Source organism: Plectropomus leopardus, chromosome 9 (assembly GCF_008729295.1).
Source record: "Plectropomus leopardus isolate mb chromosome 9, YSFRI_Pleo_2.0, whole genome shotgun sequence".
NCBI classification, from domain to species: domain Eukaryota; kingdom Metazoa; phylum Chordata; class Actinopteri; order Perciformes; family Serranidae; genus Plectropomus; species Plectropomus leopardus.
In genome coordinates, this window is record NC_056471.1 from 14,492,629 (window position 1) to 14,509,386 (window position 16,758).

Here is a 16,758-nt window from a genome sequence, read left to right on the forward strand (position 1 = left end):
TAACCTGATTTACACATGTGCATATCATACACAACACTGTGCATACGTTACAAATCAATGACTCACACTGCCTACTTTGTGTGCTCAGCTAGTCATGCTGGCAGGAAAGTAGCCATAGTTTTCTTTTTTCTAATACAGTATGTGCCTTAGAGGGTGCAGTCTATTGCCTATGCAGTTAATACTCTTCATTGATGGTGACAGGATACAACCATCTCTCCTTCCTCTTCACGCACATATATTTAGAGACGGTACTTTCTCAGGAGCTCTGATTGCCACATGTACTTCCTCTCCGGAAAGTGATCAGGAATCCTGATGCGCCGGAAGTCCTGGATGCATTTCTCCAGCTCCTGTTCTGGAGTCATCTTCTCCTTGTTGGCTTTCCTCTTTGCAGCCTCTCGTTCTCGGACCCCGAAGGTTCTCACACGGAGCATGTCAGTCTTGCGGCGCATCTCTGCCTGCTGCAGCATGTGAACTGGTCCTTTGGGCATGGGACGGTCCAGCGTCTGGATGTTGGAGTGCCGGCTCACAGGGCCACAAATCACTGTGCCTTGAGGGGAACTGGCCTCCGACTGGGTCTCAGAACATGAAGTGGAGAGCTCGTTGAAGGACGTGCCACTCTCTCCCTCGCGATCGCTTTTGTGGCTCTTGCAGCAGCAGTCACAGTGGGAGGACAACCACCTTGAGGGCCCACCTAGAAAACACACACAAACACATTTGTCACTTGTTTTGACCACATGCAGTAAATCTTCTGTTGCAGCAAGACCCTCTTTCATGCACTGTAAACTAATGTCCCTGCTGTCTGCACGGTGACAGATTCAAACTGTAATCAAAAGAAACAGTTGCACTGATCAAGCAAATGCTGACAAATGCCTACACAGCAGTTTCAATGTCATACAAATATCTTTAAACGAGTATCAGAAGAGTGTGTGTGGGTATTTAGGGGTGTACGGATGTAAGAACATGCACGTTATTGGCTCTGGCATTTAATTGCTGAATTTCAAAGAGCTTGTGGGCTGTGCATATTGCTTCCTCTGATAAGGAGAGGCCCCAGAGCTCAGCGCGGTGCAGTACGGCTCCCTAAAAGACCTTTCCCATTTCCCAAGGCAAGGCTTGTCTCAGAGCCAAAACAATCTGCTTTGCCGTCGCAGTTTCTTATTAGAACTGTAACCTGGCTGCCTTATATTAAGAGGGTGGTGTATTATTTTTGTGTTTTCAGATCACTCAGTTAAATAAGTCGACAAGGTGCTCTGTACCTTTAGGGAGGCAACAAGGCAGAAAAACACAATGTGTAATTTATCTTGGGCAGTAACAGAACTGGGTCAGTGAATGGATGCGCATGCAGGTGTCACAAGGTGTAGATGAGCCATGAACCAGGTAGGAACAGGGGATTTTAGAAGTCTTCATTCTTCCTCCTGTACACGGTAGCCCTCTTTACACAGACATAATGCTACAGAGCTGCTACTAAGTCCCCTCTTTATGCCTCTTTTGCATTTTCACACAGAACCAAACAATAGCAGCATCATGCCGCTTCAGTCTGTGATTTTAGACATCATGTCAGCATCGTGGAAACAAAAGAGACATAAGCGGCGTGACTCTGAATACAACAGCATCTTCCTCTGGTGTGACATAAAACACACGCATCCGCAGCGCTTTATAAACAAGAGCAATGACATGACATTGCAATAACCATCATTGTTCGTCCCTGTTATATGGCGGCTGATCTTATCCTTTGCTGGGAGGGTAAGGAGCTCCCAAATCTCACTGTTTTCCCAATTTGTGGCTGTTTTTTTCCTTTGAGTTTGAGGTGAGTGGGTCACATGCATAACATGTCAAAAAAAACATCAGCCCCTTCTCGTCCTGCCAGCTTTCTTGTTTATAAAGACACAGTTTGGGAGCTGTCACTACCTGTTGCCAACATGAAGGTGAGACCACTCTGTCTCCTAATTCTGCGATCATATGTTTTACACAGAACAGCAAGGCGGCATAACAACATCATATTCTGACTTTGATCAGGCAGTGCGTAAGGGTCTAGTAATGCGCCCAAGCCATTACCCTCAAATACAACCGCTTGTCTTTTGTCTAAACCTAACCATGTGCTTTTGTTGCCATAATCTAAAGAAATGCTTATATGCATATAATGAGTGAATGTAAGTGTGGTGTCACTGGGGAAGGTCGGGATTAGGACCCAAATGCAGAACAGAAACAAGCAGCCAGGTGTACAAACAAAAAGCAAGCTTTAATGCTGAGAAATTGTCACAAAAAACAAGCAGGAATGCAAAACCCAAAATGATGCACGACTAAAGAACTACTCTGAAATCAACCAGGATCACAGGGAAGAACTCAGGTGAAGACAGGAGCTAACAACATGGAAGATCACAGGAAAGACAGCAGGGATAACAAATGAACTGACAAGCACTGACACACAGGTGTATATACACAGGGAACTAATCAAGACAACAACACACACCTGAGGTAGGTGGACACGGGGAACAGGAGGGAAACACAGGGACTGGCTAACAAATGAAAGTGTGGTAGGCAACACAAGGGTGGAGCTAATGAGACAGGTGAAACTAATCAGGGAAACACACAAAGACAGGAAATAAAACCAAATATGACACATGAGGAGGAACAAATAAAACAGGAAATAGAACATGACTAACAAGAAAGAAGGAAAGACAAACAGAAACCATCCAAAACAAAGTCCACAATATAACTCAAAACTTAGATCATGACGTGGTTTGAAAAAAACACAACGCATATAACAAGTGTAAATTGTAAATTGTTCTGGAACGTCCAAAAAAAGGACACAGGAGGGTATATGTAGACTTGAAAGTCCACTGCAGTATTTGATGAGTTGAGATGAGAACGTGCTGAATAAATTTACGCTTTAAACTTAAAGCCAACTTAAAGGAAAACCAGCCCATTTGAAGAATAATGACTCACCTACATGTAACACATTCAGGATTGTTGTGGAACCCAAAATGTTAACTGTACCAGTAGTCTGTGCACATCAGATAACTAATCACATTAACTCTAAAATAAGAAAATAATCAGAATGTGATTCCTTAACTCACCATATTGCCTTGGTTTTCAACTAGCCTATATACTTCAACAGCATAATAGAAATACTGAAATTCACCTTTGGCTTTCTGTTTTGGTGTGCCACTCCAAGATCTTTAGCCGCCCCATCTCGTTGCCCCAATGAAACATTTCTGGGGGCGCCACTGCCCGCTAGTAACAGAAGATTTTAGTTATATTATTTCTTCCTCCTGTACCTACTTCTTGTATCGTCTCACATCCTCCTACACTGCTAATTATGAACCAGAAACACTGTGCTGCACTGCCCGCTGGCTCATGAAGTGTTCAAGTAAAAACAGTAAACACTGTAGCTCTCTTTTATTTCCCAAAATATCCCTGAACTATGGTCTCATTTAGATGTACTAACAGGTAGAAAACTGCAGCGCTCTATGTAATATAAACAACAGAGTATGAGAAATAAACTCATGCACACAGACTATAAAAACCTCTTAATGGCTTTTTCCAACATGATGATACAGACTCAACAGCAGTGATATCTCAGAGGGGGCAATAATTTGTCCATTACCTCCTTCCAGTGCATGCACCAATTTATACTGAACAAAGTTCAAGGGGGATTTTAACCTCTCTCCTCGCACTGTAATAATGACCTTATCTCTAGTGCGATGATTGCATTGAGCTGATAGTGAAAGAGTCACTAACAGCTTTTTAATGGCTAATCCATGAGTAAAGAGGCCAATCAGCGCACCAATTTCCCCCCGCAGAAAATGAATCTAGCTGAATCCAGCAGATGAGCAGCACCAGGCAAATGGATGCAGGCGCTTTAGCAAGGAGGATCAGGAGGAGGGAGGCTGAGCATTGTTTCTAAATGGGTGGATGCTGTCGTCCAGAGGGGCAACCCGTTTAGGAAACTAGCCAACACCCAATAATAGCATCATAAAATTTTCAGGCCATGCAGGAAAATGAATTGTATCAAAGCCACTGACAGGCTTGACGAGCACCTGGGCTTGCATTTTGTTCCATACGATAATTTGTGGAAAAGAAGTGCAGACATGGACAAGCCTTTAATGCAAAAACAAATCTGTGCATCTCCAACCCCAAAATGTGTGGATAAAGCCATGTCCCCTCCAGAACCAAAACAGGAAACAGCTAAGAGCCTTGTCAGGAAACACAGTCATCCTCGTGTACATTTAAACAAGTGGGTGTGTGTATTACTCTTTGGTATCTTTTCAGGGAAGCCATTGATTGCATTGTGTTTTTTCTCAGATCTATATAGCCTGTCTAAGGGATCATATTCTCACCACATTAAAAGTCTTGGGCTGGTCCTCGGAGCAGACTTAGACTGTGTCTGCACTGCTCATAAATATCACAGAGAGAGGGAGTCGAATTCAGCACAGAGGCATGCAGGCGTGTCACTCGGGGTATCCTCAAACTCTTCTCTCATGAAAGCACTGATGTTTGTCCTCGTGCCTGAGAGAGGTCGGGGTTTTATGGAAATTCAACTGCCTGGATATTGGATTAAAATTACACGTTTTTACCCATTAAGAGGTTTTAAATGGCAGAAAAGTAGGACATGGTGGGGGCTGAAGGGCTCTGACAAACTCAGATTCAAATGTCAGTGGCTTTCTTGCCAGACATTAGTGTGTTTGTTTTTGCCTCTCAACTGACTCATCAAGGGTGTGTGGCGATTATTTCTTTAACAGCAGAGCAGTTCAGTGCTCAATTCGTGTAATCTGAGAGGCAAACGATAAATAAGGAGGAACAAGAAAGACTCATCACTCAGCAATATCATGTTGTTATTGCACATAACCAGGAGGCCATAACGCAATTTATTTCAGATTTGCACTTGAGTGACCCGAAGCTGTCTGCTTTTCAAATTTGAATCTCAGCAGTGATGTGAACTGCACCCTCAATCTAAATAGATGAAAATAAGTTTTGAACACAAAGCCGCTCTTTACATCCAAGCTGTCGCAGTCGGACAAAAAAAAAAATACCCTCAACTTTTGAATTTCTGGAATAAACATACTTTCCCTCTTTGACCAAGCACAACAAAACCCTGCGAGGCTGAGTGGTGTGAATCATCTTCAAATGCTTCAGTTGCTGCTTGGTTGTAGCGCAATAATATTCTCTGGCTGAGACTTTGGGCGTGAAACAAACAAAACAAGGAGAAAGAAAAGGGAGTATTGGCCTTAATTAGTTTAGTGAAAAAACACCAAATGTATTAGCAGTTCCCTGGCAGGTCAAATATGCATATTCATGCAGCCAGTCAGGAGACGCTCTGATCCTAGACATGCTCTTATATTCTCCGGCTCCCATTTCCAGTCACACAAATATTTTTTACTCTGCCACTGCCTTAGGAAGAGTGTAGTTTACATGCTTGTTAGCTCACAAATTAGGCCAGCGTGTCCTTGCAGCAGAAAAAAGGCTAGTCTTGCAAAGGCAGTGACCGTCCTTACAGGGTGAGGGAAATCCATTTCCACCAAGATAGTGCTATTTGCTACAAAAGTATCACTTCAGCAGTTTGTGTTCGGCCTACCTGATAGCTACAGCCATCCTCTGTAATAATGTGTGTAATATCTGCATACAATTGAATTTGTCAATATTAATTACTCCCACCCAGACAGCTCTTTTTCTGCTGAAACAACCCTCATCAGCAGCAGTGACGAAGACGAGCTGGAGAGGAATAATCGGGGTGACCCGACAAGCTTTACATGGTAATTCAAGGGCACTCTTACTCTCTTGTAGACCCATTACTGCCCTGGCCCAAATTATCTGTTTTCCATGAGGAGAGCGACAGCTTCATTGGCTGATTGTTAATGACAAGAGGGTACCATCCCTTCCCAGAGTCAGGGGGTGGCTGCCCCGCTGAGTGTGTCCCTGACAGGGAGATGAACAAGCAACTCAGACAGATTGAAATGTCTATATCAGCCCGTCCCTGTGGGCCTGTCCCCTGACCCAAAGCCACATCCCTCCACTGCACAGGCAACGATGGAGCTAGGCGAGGCGGGGAGAAATCTAAGAAGGTGTCCCGAGTATTCACCAAGCTCTTGTCATCACCTAAATGAAGTCTCAAGAGGCTGGGGAAAGACGAGGGGCGATTCTGCTCCCTCACCCTGTCAAGTAGATAATATTCAAAGAGTAATGTCTGAGGAATGTAAACTCTTAACTCAAGCATCAGATCCTCTCTTAAATTCCCAATCCATAACTTAAAATGCAGCAATTCTTTGGGACAAACTCTATCACATTATGCACAGGAGACCCTCAATGTTTTCAATTGATCTTTACACGATTGAGCTTGCAGGGACAGAATTTTGATTTCAAAGGGGAGGGGTACACAGTGAGTTCAGACACAAATCCTCATAAGGGCTCTGTTTTTATTTATTTTAATTTTTTTTAGTTGCCTTACCTTGAGTAAGAGTAAAACATGCCCATGCTATTTATAATTTGAAATGTTCCCTTCATAAAGAGCCCAGTCACCAGAAGAAATTGTTGGGATTATACATTTACCCAAACCACAAATATGTTACATTGGCGCATTTCATATGTATTTTATCAACGTTTTTAGAGTGACGCAATTTATGAGCTGACTTTGTCATTGGGAGGTTGAGGGGATGGATGGCGTGGCACACAGGCAACATGGCTGCCAAGCTGCAGACTACCGTTCCAGACCAATAACAAAACCAGTTGTGTTGTAGTGAATCATTGTTGTATTTCCATGTGCTTTTTCGGCTCCAGCTGTGGATGTTCTGTAGCGATTTGTCAACAGTGTCGCAAAAAGCAATTGTTTTTCATTGAGACTCGCTGCTTTACCTGCCAGGACTGTGCCCCCAAAACAGTCGAACAGTCAGTTTTTTTAAGTCAAAACAGGATTTTTCCCTGACCATAACCAAGTGGCTTCAACCATAGTATTGTTGAAATGTAAAGTTTCAGCGTATCTGCAACAGTACAAAATAACATGCAGCTGTAATGTATCCATGGTTTGCAGAAACATGAACAGTTATAACCAAATGATCTTAAATACTTAAATGGAAAATTTAAATCTACTACAACTTTGCAGACATTTTCTTCAGAAATTTACCTTTTCTAGTTCAAGTAGCCAACTTCCATGTAACATTTACAAACACATGAAATTCCTGGCAGAGTTTCCTTCTATCCAAGGCATCAACCCTTTCCACTACTCCCTTCTGAAAAAGAAATGTGTAGGGACATGTCCCCTGTGTCCCACCTAAAAAATTACGCCCCTGCTACCTTGCCAAAACAATTACCACCTTGCAAAGCTGACCTCCTGCATACCATCACACAGGATCCCCTGTCTTCAGAAAACTCTCAGCCCTGCTCACAGTGTGAACTCCACCATCCAAGTAGCCATTAAGTGTCTCTGGAGGGATCATTAAGGTGTTGGATGTCAGTTGGTAAGACCTGTTATACCTGCTCTCCAACAGCCACAGAGAGAAGAAGAAGCAGAACAAGGAATAAAAAAATTACAATATTCAAATTATGTCTAAGAAAATACTATTAATCCAGTTCTCCGTTTATCTGTCTTTTCAAAGGAACATACTGGAGGTTTCAGTTTTTCATGTTTAGATTGACGGTTTACCTTTAATGCTTCCACTCTTTTCAATATGGGCACTGTTAATTGCTCAATGTGAGTAATCTGTCCAAGTCTATATTTAGTCTTTTTATTTGTCAGAATTGCATTATCATTGCCTGGTAATGAAGTTACTAGCAGGAACTATTTTGAAAACTCTCCTTGTTGGTGTGTTCAAGGGCACTCCCAACATCTGTGATCTGTGAGTCAGCAGGCAGAACAGTATATTGTTGGAAAATCCAGCCCAGAAGACAATCGATAACAGTGTGAAAGGGTTCATGTATTTGTAACTGAAAAGCTTTGACAGAAAAAAAAGATAATGAAATGTTCTTTTTGCCTATATTAAAGGGACAGTTCACTCAAAATCAAAAACATTTTATTGTTATTTATCAGTCTGGCTTGTTTTGGTGTAAGTTGCAGAGTGTTGGAGGTAACTAGACGGGTCTCGACTTGTGGTGCTCAAAGCACCAAAAAAACACATACATTTGAAAGTCTCAACAGCAAAGTCTCTTTCCAGAAACAGCGCAGAAGGAAATGTGCATCTACTCATGGACGAGAAACTTGTGCTCACGAGAGCAAGAGATGTAAATATTAATGGCATCCTCCTCCTCTGTCAAGCTGTAACATTAGCCAGCTCAGTGCTGCTATGTAAGCTAGCGTTAAGGCTCTGACACACCAAGCTTTCAGTCAATTTTGGGCTGTCAGTGAGCATCTGTCACACTAGTCTTTGCAGTATGTCCTGCGTTGTTGGCTCTAGTCAGCCTTCAGTGCCTTTTTTTCCAGTCAATTCAGCATGTTGAATTGGCGTTGGAGATGGCGGGGCCTGATGATTAATAAAATTACTCTGATTGGCTGTTCAGCTCAGCGCACAAAAAGGAAAACAGAAGTAAGGAAAGTAAACAAACAGCTAAAATTTTGAGCACCACAAGCCGAGCCATATAGTTCTGTTATATTATAGACAAGGCAGACTTCTCTACAGCCGATATCGCCAATGCTCTGCAACTCACACCTAAACAATCTAGATTGATAAATATCAGGTAAAAATATGGTGTTTTTTATTTTTTGTGAACTGTCCCTTCTTTGTCTCTGTGAGCTTATTTAAACACTATAGTGAAATTAAATGAAAGCGACAGCTGCATAGAAATCAATAACAGCTTGTAATAAGATGTAGAAAACATACAGCAGAGCTGTTAAGAATATTCTTTGCAGTCAGTGACCTAAAACATGAAAAATAACCAGCATGGTTCTTCAAAATTCGGTGCATGCTGCGTCAAAGAATGATTGATTTCAAAAAATATATTTTCCTTTTGCATCTGCAGCTTTTCAATAAACTCAGATTTACTCCCAGGGTGAGCCAGATTGTCTACTTGAACTGATGTAGCGCACAAGGTGCTGCAGCCATTGTGAGGAATAATGGCACATGCACAGACCCGCACGCCCTACTCCTGACCATCTTTCTGCCCAGGTGCTCTTTAAGACTTATATGAGTTATTCATAGGAGCACCATCCATCTCTTGTAGGCACTGCCAATCCATCCAGGCTCCAACCTGGCTCTCTGGGAGCTCGGGGAGGGCCCAATCTTTGCCTCCATTACACCCAAGCAATTCATTACTCTCTCCCAGATGCCTTGTGTCCATTGTTCAGGAGCCATTATGGCCACACATCATCTCATTCACAGCCCAAATGAAGACTTCACAGCTATATTAACAGAGCACACCTGGCAAGTATAATCATTCTCCATCTTTACTGTACGTGTCTCCCATTCTGACAAGGCACTTCTGCACAGCCCCCTTCAGATGTGGAAAGATGAAACTGTCTCTGATGTTACCAGTCCCACTGTTCAATGATGATTTGCTCTGCCTCTGTGATGTGGAAGCACTGAAGCAGTAAAGTCAAAGCAGGTTACGATGTTATTGTGTCCATGACGACGGTTAATTTTCCTATATGAATTGAGTCCTATTTTGAAATATGACTTATATTTCATATTGCATTTAAAATAGGTTACATTTATCACTCTAAATTGCATCTCCATCATGCATGAGTGGAGACACTGGAAATATTTTGAGATCACAGATTGCTTTTTAATTAGCCAACACTCTGCTCTTTCCCCAGAGATAATAAGCAATAAGGAGACTGGTCCCAAACGCCAGCTAGGAGGTTAGAGTTGTTAATCACTACAGCAATAATGTTGTCACTGCCAATCGAAAGAACTAAATGTCCCTATCATGCTAATTGACCTACAAGACTGCTTGACAAATAACCCCAGGAACATCTGCTATGGAAGCCAATTTCTGTCAATAAAAGACAAAAAAGAGTCATGGTGTTAAAAAAAAAAGGGGATACGTTTTTTTACCTTTATATTATTATGTGATCATTTTTTTCTTATTTTAGCAGAATTTTGACTTTTTATCTTGTAATTTTGACTTTTCATGATTTCTTCTAACAACAATAACATTTTTTTCATGTAATTTACTATGTATTTCACAGGTGTGAGTTAAATCCAAATTTTGACTTACCTTTTTTGTTTTTAAGCTAAGACTAACGTGTTGGGCTTCCATACTTATACTTCAATAAAAGCAATTCTACGGTGGGCCTGAGAGCTCAATGCAAATAGACTCAACGCAAACAAATGAAAAACATCACCACTTTGAAGATAAAGTAATTCACCATGTCCTCGTACAGTGGCTCATAAGACATCTAACGAATTAGCGCCAAACAACTAGCGCCCTTACCTGTTAGTTCTGGGTTGAGTAAAAGGGTCATGGTTTGGTTTAGGATAGTAAAGTAACGAAGGTTAGGTTAAGAGAAAGAAGCATGTTTGGTCATTGTCAGGTTAAGTATTTAATGTAAAGTGACGTACTTGAGGTAATGTGATGACATACCTTAATTGAACTCAAAGTTAATTTGGTTGCACACTGCACACAAACACCAGTGTCCCAGGGGAAAGTCATGTGTCTGTTTGACCCATTTACCACCTTAACCTGCACCCTTATGAAGACTTTTGCTCTTTAAAGCCTACCATTTCCTTTTTACCCTTTTCAGTGAGTTTGTCACTTGATTACATGGGTTGTATGATAATTACTGGCTTGTAATTATGTGGGTTATGTACAAATTATGGTGCATTACTTTTCGTATGTATACGCACAAACCGTGCATGAGAACAGCCTGAGTGATAAAATAGGCGCCAGGAATATTTTTCTAACTGATAACTGATGAAACAAATTAAGTTAAGTGATTTAATTTTATCAGTCATGTCAGCAAAACTTACTGGTAGTTTAACTTGCCTGTCCCCTATTACAGGTTCTGATAGTAGCCGTTAATGTTATAGCCAGCTAACATAATGTCGACTGTTTTATAGTCAGTTGTGTCTATTTGGTCAGATTATTTGATCTTTATTTATTATTTGATTCTACGCAACGGGCTGGGTTAATGGCAGATCTGCAATCTGCGATAATATTTAAACCATGGGATAGTAAAAAAAAAACAACAAAAAGTTGCATTTTGGTAATTTGCTGACACCATTGACCAATAGCTGACCACAAAGCATGGCAACAACAAGTATATCTCAGACCCCTTTGAAACAGTTTCCATTGTGTTATGAGCCTCATGCAGAGCCTTTTCTCAACATTGTGCCTGTGACATCAAATTAATGCTTTTCTATATCATCAAATTAATATTTTTTGTGTACCTTCAAGGTGGTGAATGTTTTGTAAATGCAATGCATGTGTTGTCAAGTTGGTGAAGATGTTTATTTGCTTGTGTTGTGTTTATTTTGCAGGGCATTGAGCTCTCGGGGGCCCCGTACAATACACTGCATGATGCTGCTGATTGACCAAACGAACTTCTGTTCTCTGTCCCATTCAGCTGAATGTGTGCTCAGTTTTGATATATTTCTCTCTGGCTCAGTTGTTTATTCAAAGGGTGAACAAGTCATATCCGGTCAAATGTGAATTATTCATCATGACCATCAGGAGCAAGATCTCTTGTTCATGATGAATGCTCGGACACTGCGGCCTCCTGGGAAGAGTGCCCTTTCCCTGAAAGAATCATTTGTTTTAGTCCATGGTGAAACCAACAGCATATATCCTACTGAGCGGCAGAGGATGACAATAATTCAGAGTTGAGTGTCTTAACTTTAACTTTATGAGGGAATGAGTCCCCTGACTGTTAATACAGATGCAGTAAAATGATGAATATCTACTGCTGGCATTTTGGAGATAGGAGTCCATACTATTACTGAGAGTCAGTGGAGCCTGTAGAAAACAACTGATGCATTTAACAAGAAGAGCAACATGGATGATGCTCAGGAACTGACAGGCTGGAAGAAAGTCTCTCAATTTATTTACTGCCCCGGATTGCTCTTTTTACACTCTGAACAAACCTCCCTGCTTCACTCCATATGAGCCTGTGATTGTATGAGAGGAGGGGGGTAAAAAGGAAAGCAGTGAAACATTCTGCTGAAAACAACAAACAATAATAAAGCACATCTGTTTCATGCCAACCCCAAAGGTGCACTTGTCTACATGCATTCTTAGTTTAGGACTACCTGCCCTAGGCCAGCCAGTGTCCCACATTCAGAATCAGGTTACAGTATTAGTTTTGAAAGTGGATGCGGGCTGCTGTGCTGCTACGAAGGAAAGGCTCTCACGCATGTCTGCCTCTGATGTGTCTATCCATCATCCTGACTGGGCCTCTGTCTTCCAACACTTGCTTTATAAATGTGTGTTTCCTTTCACCTTCTCTTTTCTAATAAAAACCTAGTCTCTCCTTCTCCCTCTGTCTTCACGCCCAACTTTTTCCCCCTCTCCGCTCCCTCAGACCCAATGAACTTTCCTGTCTGATACTTACTTTAATCTATTTTTGCTCCCCGCTCCCTCTCTCTTCTTTCTGCCTCAGTTCTTTCTCCCCATGGCCGGGTCTCATGCAACTTTTACTCCCTCATCCCTCCCTCTCAGCCACTCTCCCCTCCATCTGCTCGCCTCCCACTTCTTCACTTTCCATAAATTCCCTCTCTTCCTCCCTTTGCTTTTCTTACACTGCATCTTCTTTCCTTCCTAACTTATTGCACTTTCTCCCTTGTCTCATACCGCCCTCTTGTCCTCCTCCTCCTCACTGCCCTGTGTCTTTGTCCTAGGGCAGTCTGTTAATCGGGAAGGGGGTTGATACCTACACCAGATGCTGTGCTCCAGAAAGTTGAATGACTCAGTGAAAATCCTACCTGGCTGGATGTTCGTGTGGGTCAAGGCGGACCCCTCTGTTGTAATTAGCCTGCGTTAACAGCACTATTGGTAAATCATTAGCAAACCATATGTCATATCTTCCTCAGCCCAGCCTCCTGCACCCCCAACCTTGACCCACCAACTGGGTTTTTCTTCAGCTCTTCCAGAGGGAGCCATTCAGAATAATGAACAAAGTGCTTTTTAACTGGCCATATGGTCCAACTCCTCTCTCTGCAGAGACTGGAATGAACCATATTTGCAGCTAATTAAGGCGTTTGCTGATGAACAAACTTTGTCTTCAAGTGAATAGCAAAGCGGATTCAAGAGAATGCAGCAGCAGCACTGGTGTGATTCTTTTTTTTTCTGCTGCCCACTGGTGCTATATTATTCATAACCCATCAGAATCTGAGCTATAACGTGTGTTTATGCGTGACGCATGTGTACTTGAAGTGTAGCAGCCTTGTGACTCAACTCCCCAAGGGCCCTTGGGCAAGTTTGCGTCTTATCTCGGCCCCAAAACTGAAGTTTAAAGTCAGTCACTGCAAGGGGTGCAAAGATTCAAGGGATTCATCCTTGCAAGAAAGAAGTGCTGTAACACCACCATGCCTCCTGGTGGTGTAAGCTAATGCAAACCAGTTTCTGTCAATGGCCTCTATATTATCTCCCACTGTTTTTTTTTTTTAGGTTTAATGGTCCCTCTGTTGTTTGTATTTTATTTTAATGTTGTTCTATTGTTGTTTTTGTCTGCTGTTTTGCTGAAAAGCACTTCGTAACCTGAAGAAGAGTGCTATGTATTTAAATAAATAAATATAACAGATCTAGACCATTAGAAACAAATTGGGTGTATTTTGTCAAGGGGGGCTGTGAGGATAAACTTTTACACCGTTTATTGAGGAAAAAACAAACAAACAAAAAACGCCCTTTCTGGTGGACATCATGCAATACATACTGACGTGTCTGTAATCTGGATGTGGATTTGTATGGGGGCAGGGAGGGGCACAGTTGGGTGTTGTCTGTGTTCAACTTTGCTGCTGTTTGTATTCTAATTATTTCTGGAGGTCAAAGCCACCCGTTTATCTCACTTCTGAAGGCATAGAGTAGGAATAAATCTTCACTCACGGTAGAAGATGTACTGTGCGTAATTGGACCAGACCCTGTCATCCGCGTAATGACCGATGGAGGACGCAGTCAGGGACGAATTGCAGGCCACAATGTGAAAGCCGCTCTCTGACAGCATGTCAAAAGCTCTCTCCAGGTGTCTGAACTTGAGGTAAAACCTGCAGGTGTAACGGTCTGGTGGTCTGTCCGAGTCCCTGTTCTCATTCAGGGCATCTCCAAACACCTCTTTCGCCAAGCCAATTCTACTGCTGATGAAGATCCTCGGTAACTTTTTGGCCTTGACATCAATCTGACTTTCTCTGCCTCCCCCGGCGCAAGCGCCTTTGAAAGCGACCGTGATGTAGCCGTACCTCCTGTCCAGGGAGTAAGATGGGTAAAACCTTTGGTCGCTGCCCTGCGACGCGTCATCGAAATCACTGTAGTACAAGTCGTCTGGAAACAGTTTTGAATCCTCGGAAGACAAAAGTTTGGCCAAATCTGGCAGCTGGAAGTATTCCGCCTCTCTTTTCAACCTCCCTCTCTCGGGGAAGTGGTCAGGGAGGACAACTTGCTTATCTCTAAGGTAATCCAATACATACCGAAACAGAAAGCCATCTCTGTCGATAAAATAGCGTCCTCTGAGGTCCCGGGATAAGTCATTAGAAGACCCCTTCTTGTTAGAGAACAGCTTCCCAAGTAAAGAATTTGGAAAGCTTGTCAAGGTGGCATGGCGAGTGTAATACACCTGTCCACCCACGTTTAGCTCAATAACATCCGATGGAGGGTTTTGCACGGAACCTTGCTCTTTTGCAGGTTGTGTTTTGCAATTTTCGCTCAGTGCCATGTTTTTTTTTCTGCCAGATCTTGCACGAAATGTGAATCTCGATCACGCAGCGCAAATGTCCCAGAAGTTCAGGGTGTGGGGTGTAGCTGCATGGTGCCCTCAGACCCAAAGCACAGTCTTGATTCAAGCTGCAGTCCTTGCATCCAGTGTCTCATGACAAACAATCCCAAGGTGTGCCTACAGTATATCCTTTAATCCCATGCGTAAATGTGCCTGCCCACGGTGCATCCTTTTTGAACGGAATCGATTCTCATAAGAGCGCATCATGTTACACACATCCACTGCGATGGGTCATGACTTCTTCAAAGAAATACAATCCCCACATCAGTTTGAAATCTCCCACTATCAAAAAAAGGGTTAAAACCTTCTTTTGTTTAAGTAGTTTTTCTGTGGTAATGTTCGCCGTCTTGCGTCTTGCTTCTGGTTCAATCACATCAGTCCAAGATAAACTGAAGACTCTGCGTGCACCTAATCACTCTGCTGCTAAGCGTCGCTCCTGACAACTGGGATGCTGAAACATGCTCCGAGGTTGCTCACAGAGAGGAGGGTGGAAGTGGGACTCCTGTGCGCGCCCATCTCTCCAAACTGCTGAGTGCGGAAACGTTTGGTCCGGCAGAAGCTTTAAAATAATGTTGCTCCAAGCTGTGCAAGAGAGAGAGAGAGGGAGAGAGAGAGGAAAAATCGTCCCATGAAGTAATGTCTTACATCATCTTAAAGGAAAATGACATTTGCAGTCGATCGACATAAAGAGGACTGATGTGGGTGCATCTGTGCCGTTTTTCATGAAATTCTGATCTTGCCACGGGCGGCGTGCAGCTGGCGGAGAGGATTCAGGTCTAATGCAGTTTTAACATCCAGCGTTGCGGATTTTAATCCCTTCTTCTGAGTCTTCACAGAGGCTTTCGCATTTACATTTAACGCTTTTAGCTGACGCGCTTATCCCGGGAGACGGGTTAGGGGTTAGGTCCCATGCAGTGTCTTGCTCAGAGACTCATCGGCAGTGACAGCTACACGTGAAAAGAGCTGGTTATCTGCAGGACTACTCTCTAACTCCTTTTCTGTCTAAACATTAAATGAAATAAACTGAAAAAAATCAAAATGACAGTTGCACTCGTCTACATCACTGAACCTGCAGGCAGCTGTATCACTTCTTACTGCCAGAAAACTGTGACTGAATATGAAAATTGATCCCTTCCTCGTCGATTTGTGCGAGTGAGTTCCTATTTCAGGACCACGGACAGGTCTCAGCCCTCTCCAGCTGTGTGGTGCTCCTTCGCTGAAATCAGCTGACAAAAACAACGCATTTATTAATATATCTTAATTTTTTAGCTAAGTTTTGATCCTAAATGAACATATGTATCAATATAGAGCCCACCCCCACGTCACATAAAATGTATGTTACTTGCAGTTTTGCCAGCAATGTTTTAGAGGAATCAGAAAATGTGAACCCTCATTTCTGAGTCATTTCTGTCTGGATTATAGTTGCAGGAGGACAGGGGTTTGGGACTTGTGTATTATTGCTCAGGGCCTGCTCAGTGAATTTGTCATAGAGCCATCAGTATACTCACAGTGAAGCCAAGTACTGTAGGGTGGAAAATCCAGTTTGGAAGAAGTGAGATGCAAGGCTGAATTCAAAGCTTGACAATGCATGTCATATATCTATATGTATATGCAGTTATATGTAGGTCACAAGCTCCTGTTGCTTGTAAGGAATGTAGCATGTAGAGCTTCACCTGCATTCAAAAGCGTCACCTGAATCTTAGTTGACCTTTTTGTTTTATATATGAAGCATAAGATCCCTCGTGTCCACTACACCACCAGCAGCACTCACACTGATTTGTGTCCCAGTCTGTTTTGTGTTTGCTTTTCAGCTTGTTTATTTTGTGTGTGTTTTTGGAGCCATGTTGTAATAAATCAGAGAGTTTTATTGCTGCAGTGCTGACAGAAGGCGTTGATGATGGGAGCGCACCCTT

At 42.6% G+C, this 16,758-nt stretch overlaps 1 protein-coding gene across 1 annotated transcript; it reads right to left on the reverse strand.

Moving 5' to 3' along the window:
- Nucleotides 1-239: 239 nt before the first annotated feature.
- Nucleotides 240-14,785, reverse strand: LOC121947991 (BTB/POZ domain-containing protein KCTD16-like). Its single transcript, XM_042493209.1, has 2 exons — nucleotides 13,963-14,785; nucleotides 240-691 (listed from the first exon to the last, which is right to left on the reverse strand). Exons 1-2 carry the CDS (start codon nucleotides 14,783-14,785, stop codon nucleotides 240-242), a joined length of 1,275 nt encoding a protein of 424 aa, XP_042349143.1.
- Nucleotides 14,786-16,758: the final 1,973 nt, after the last annotated feature.

Coding starts and splice junctions, on each gene's coding strand:
- LOC121947991 (XM_042493209.1), bottom strand. CDS start 14,785: ATGGCACTGAGCGAAAATTGCAAAACACAACCTGCAAAAGAGCAAGGT. Junction 692..13,962: donor CGCACAGTACATCTTCTACC/GTGAGTGAAGAT, acceptor TGTGTTTTCTAG/GTGGGCCCTCAAGGTGGTTG.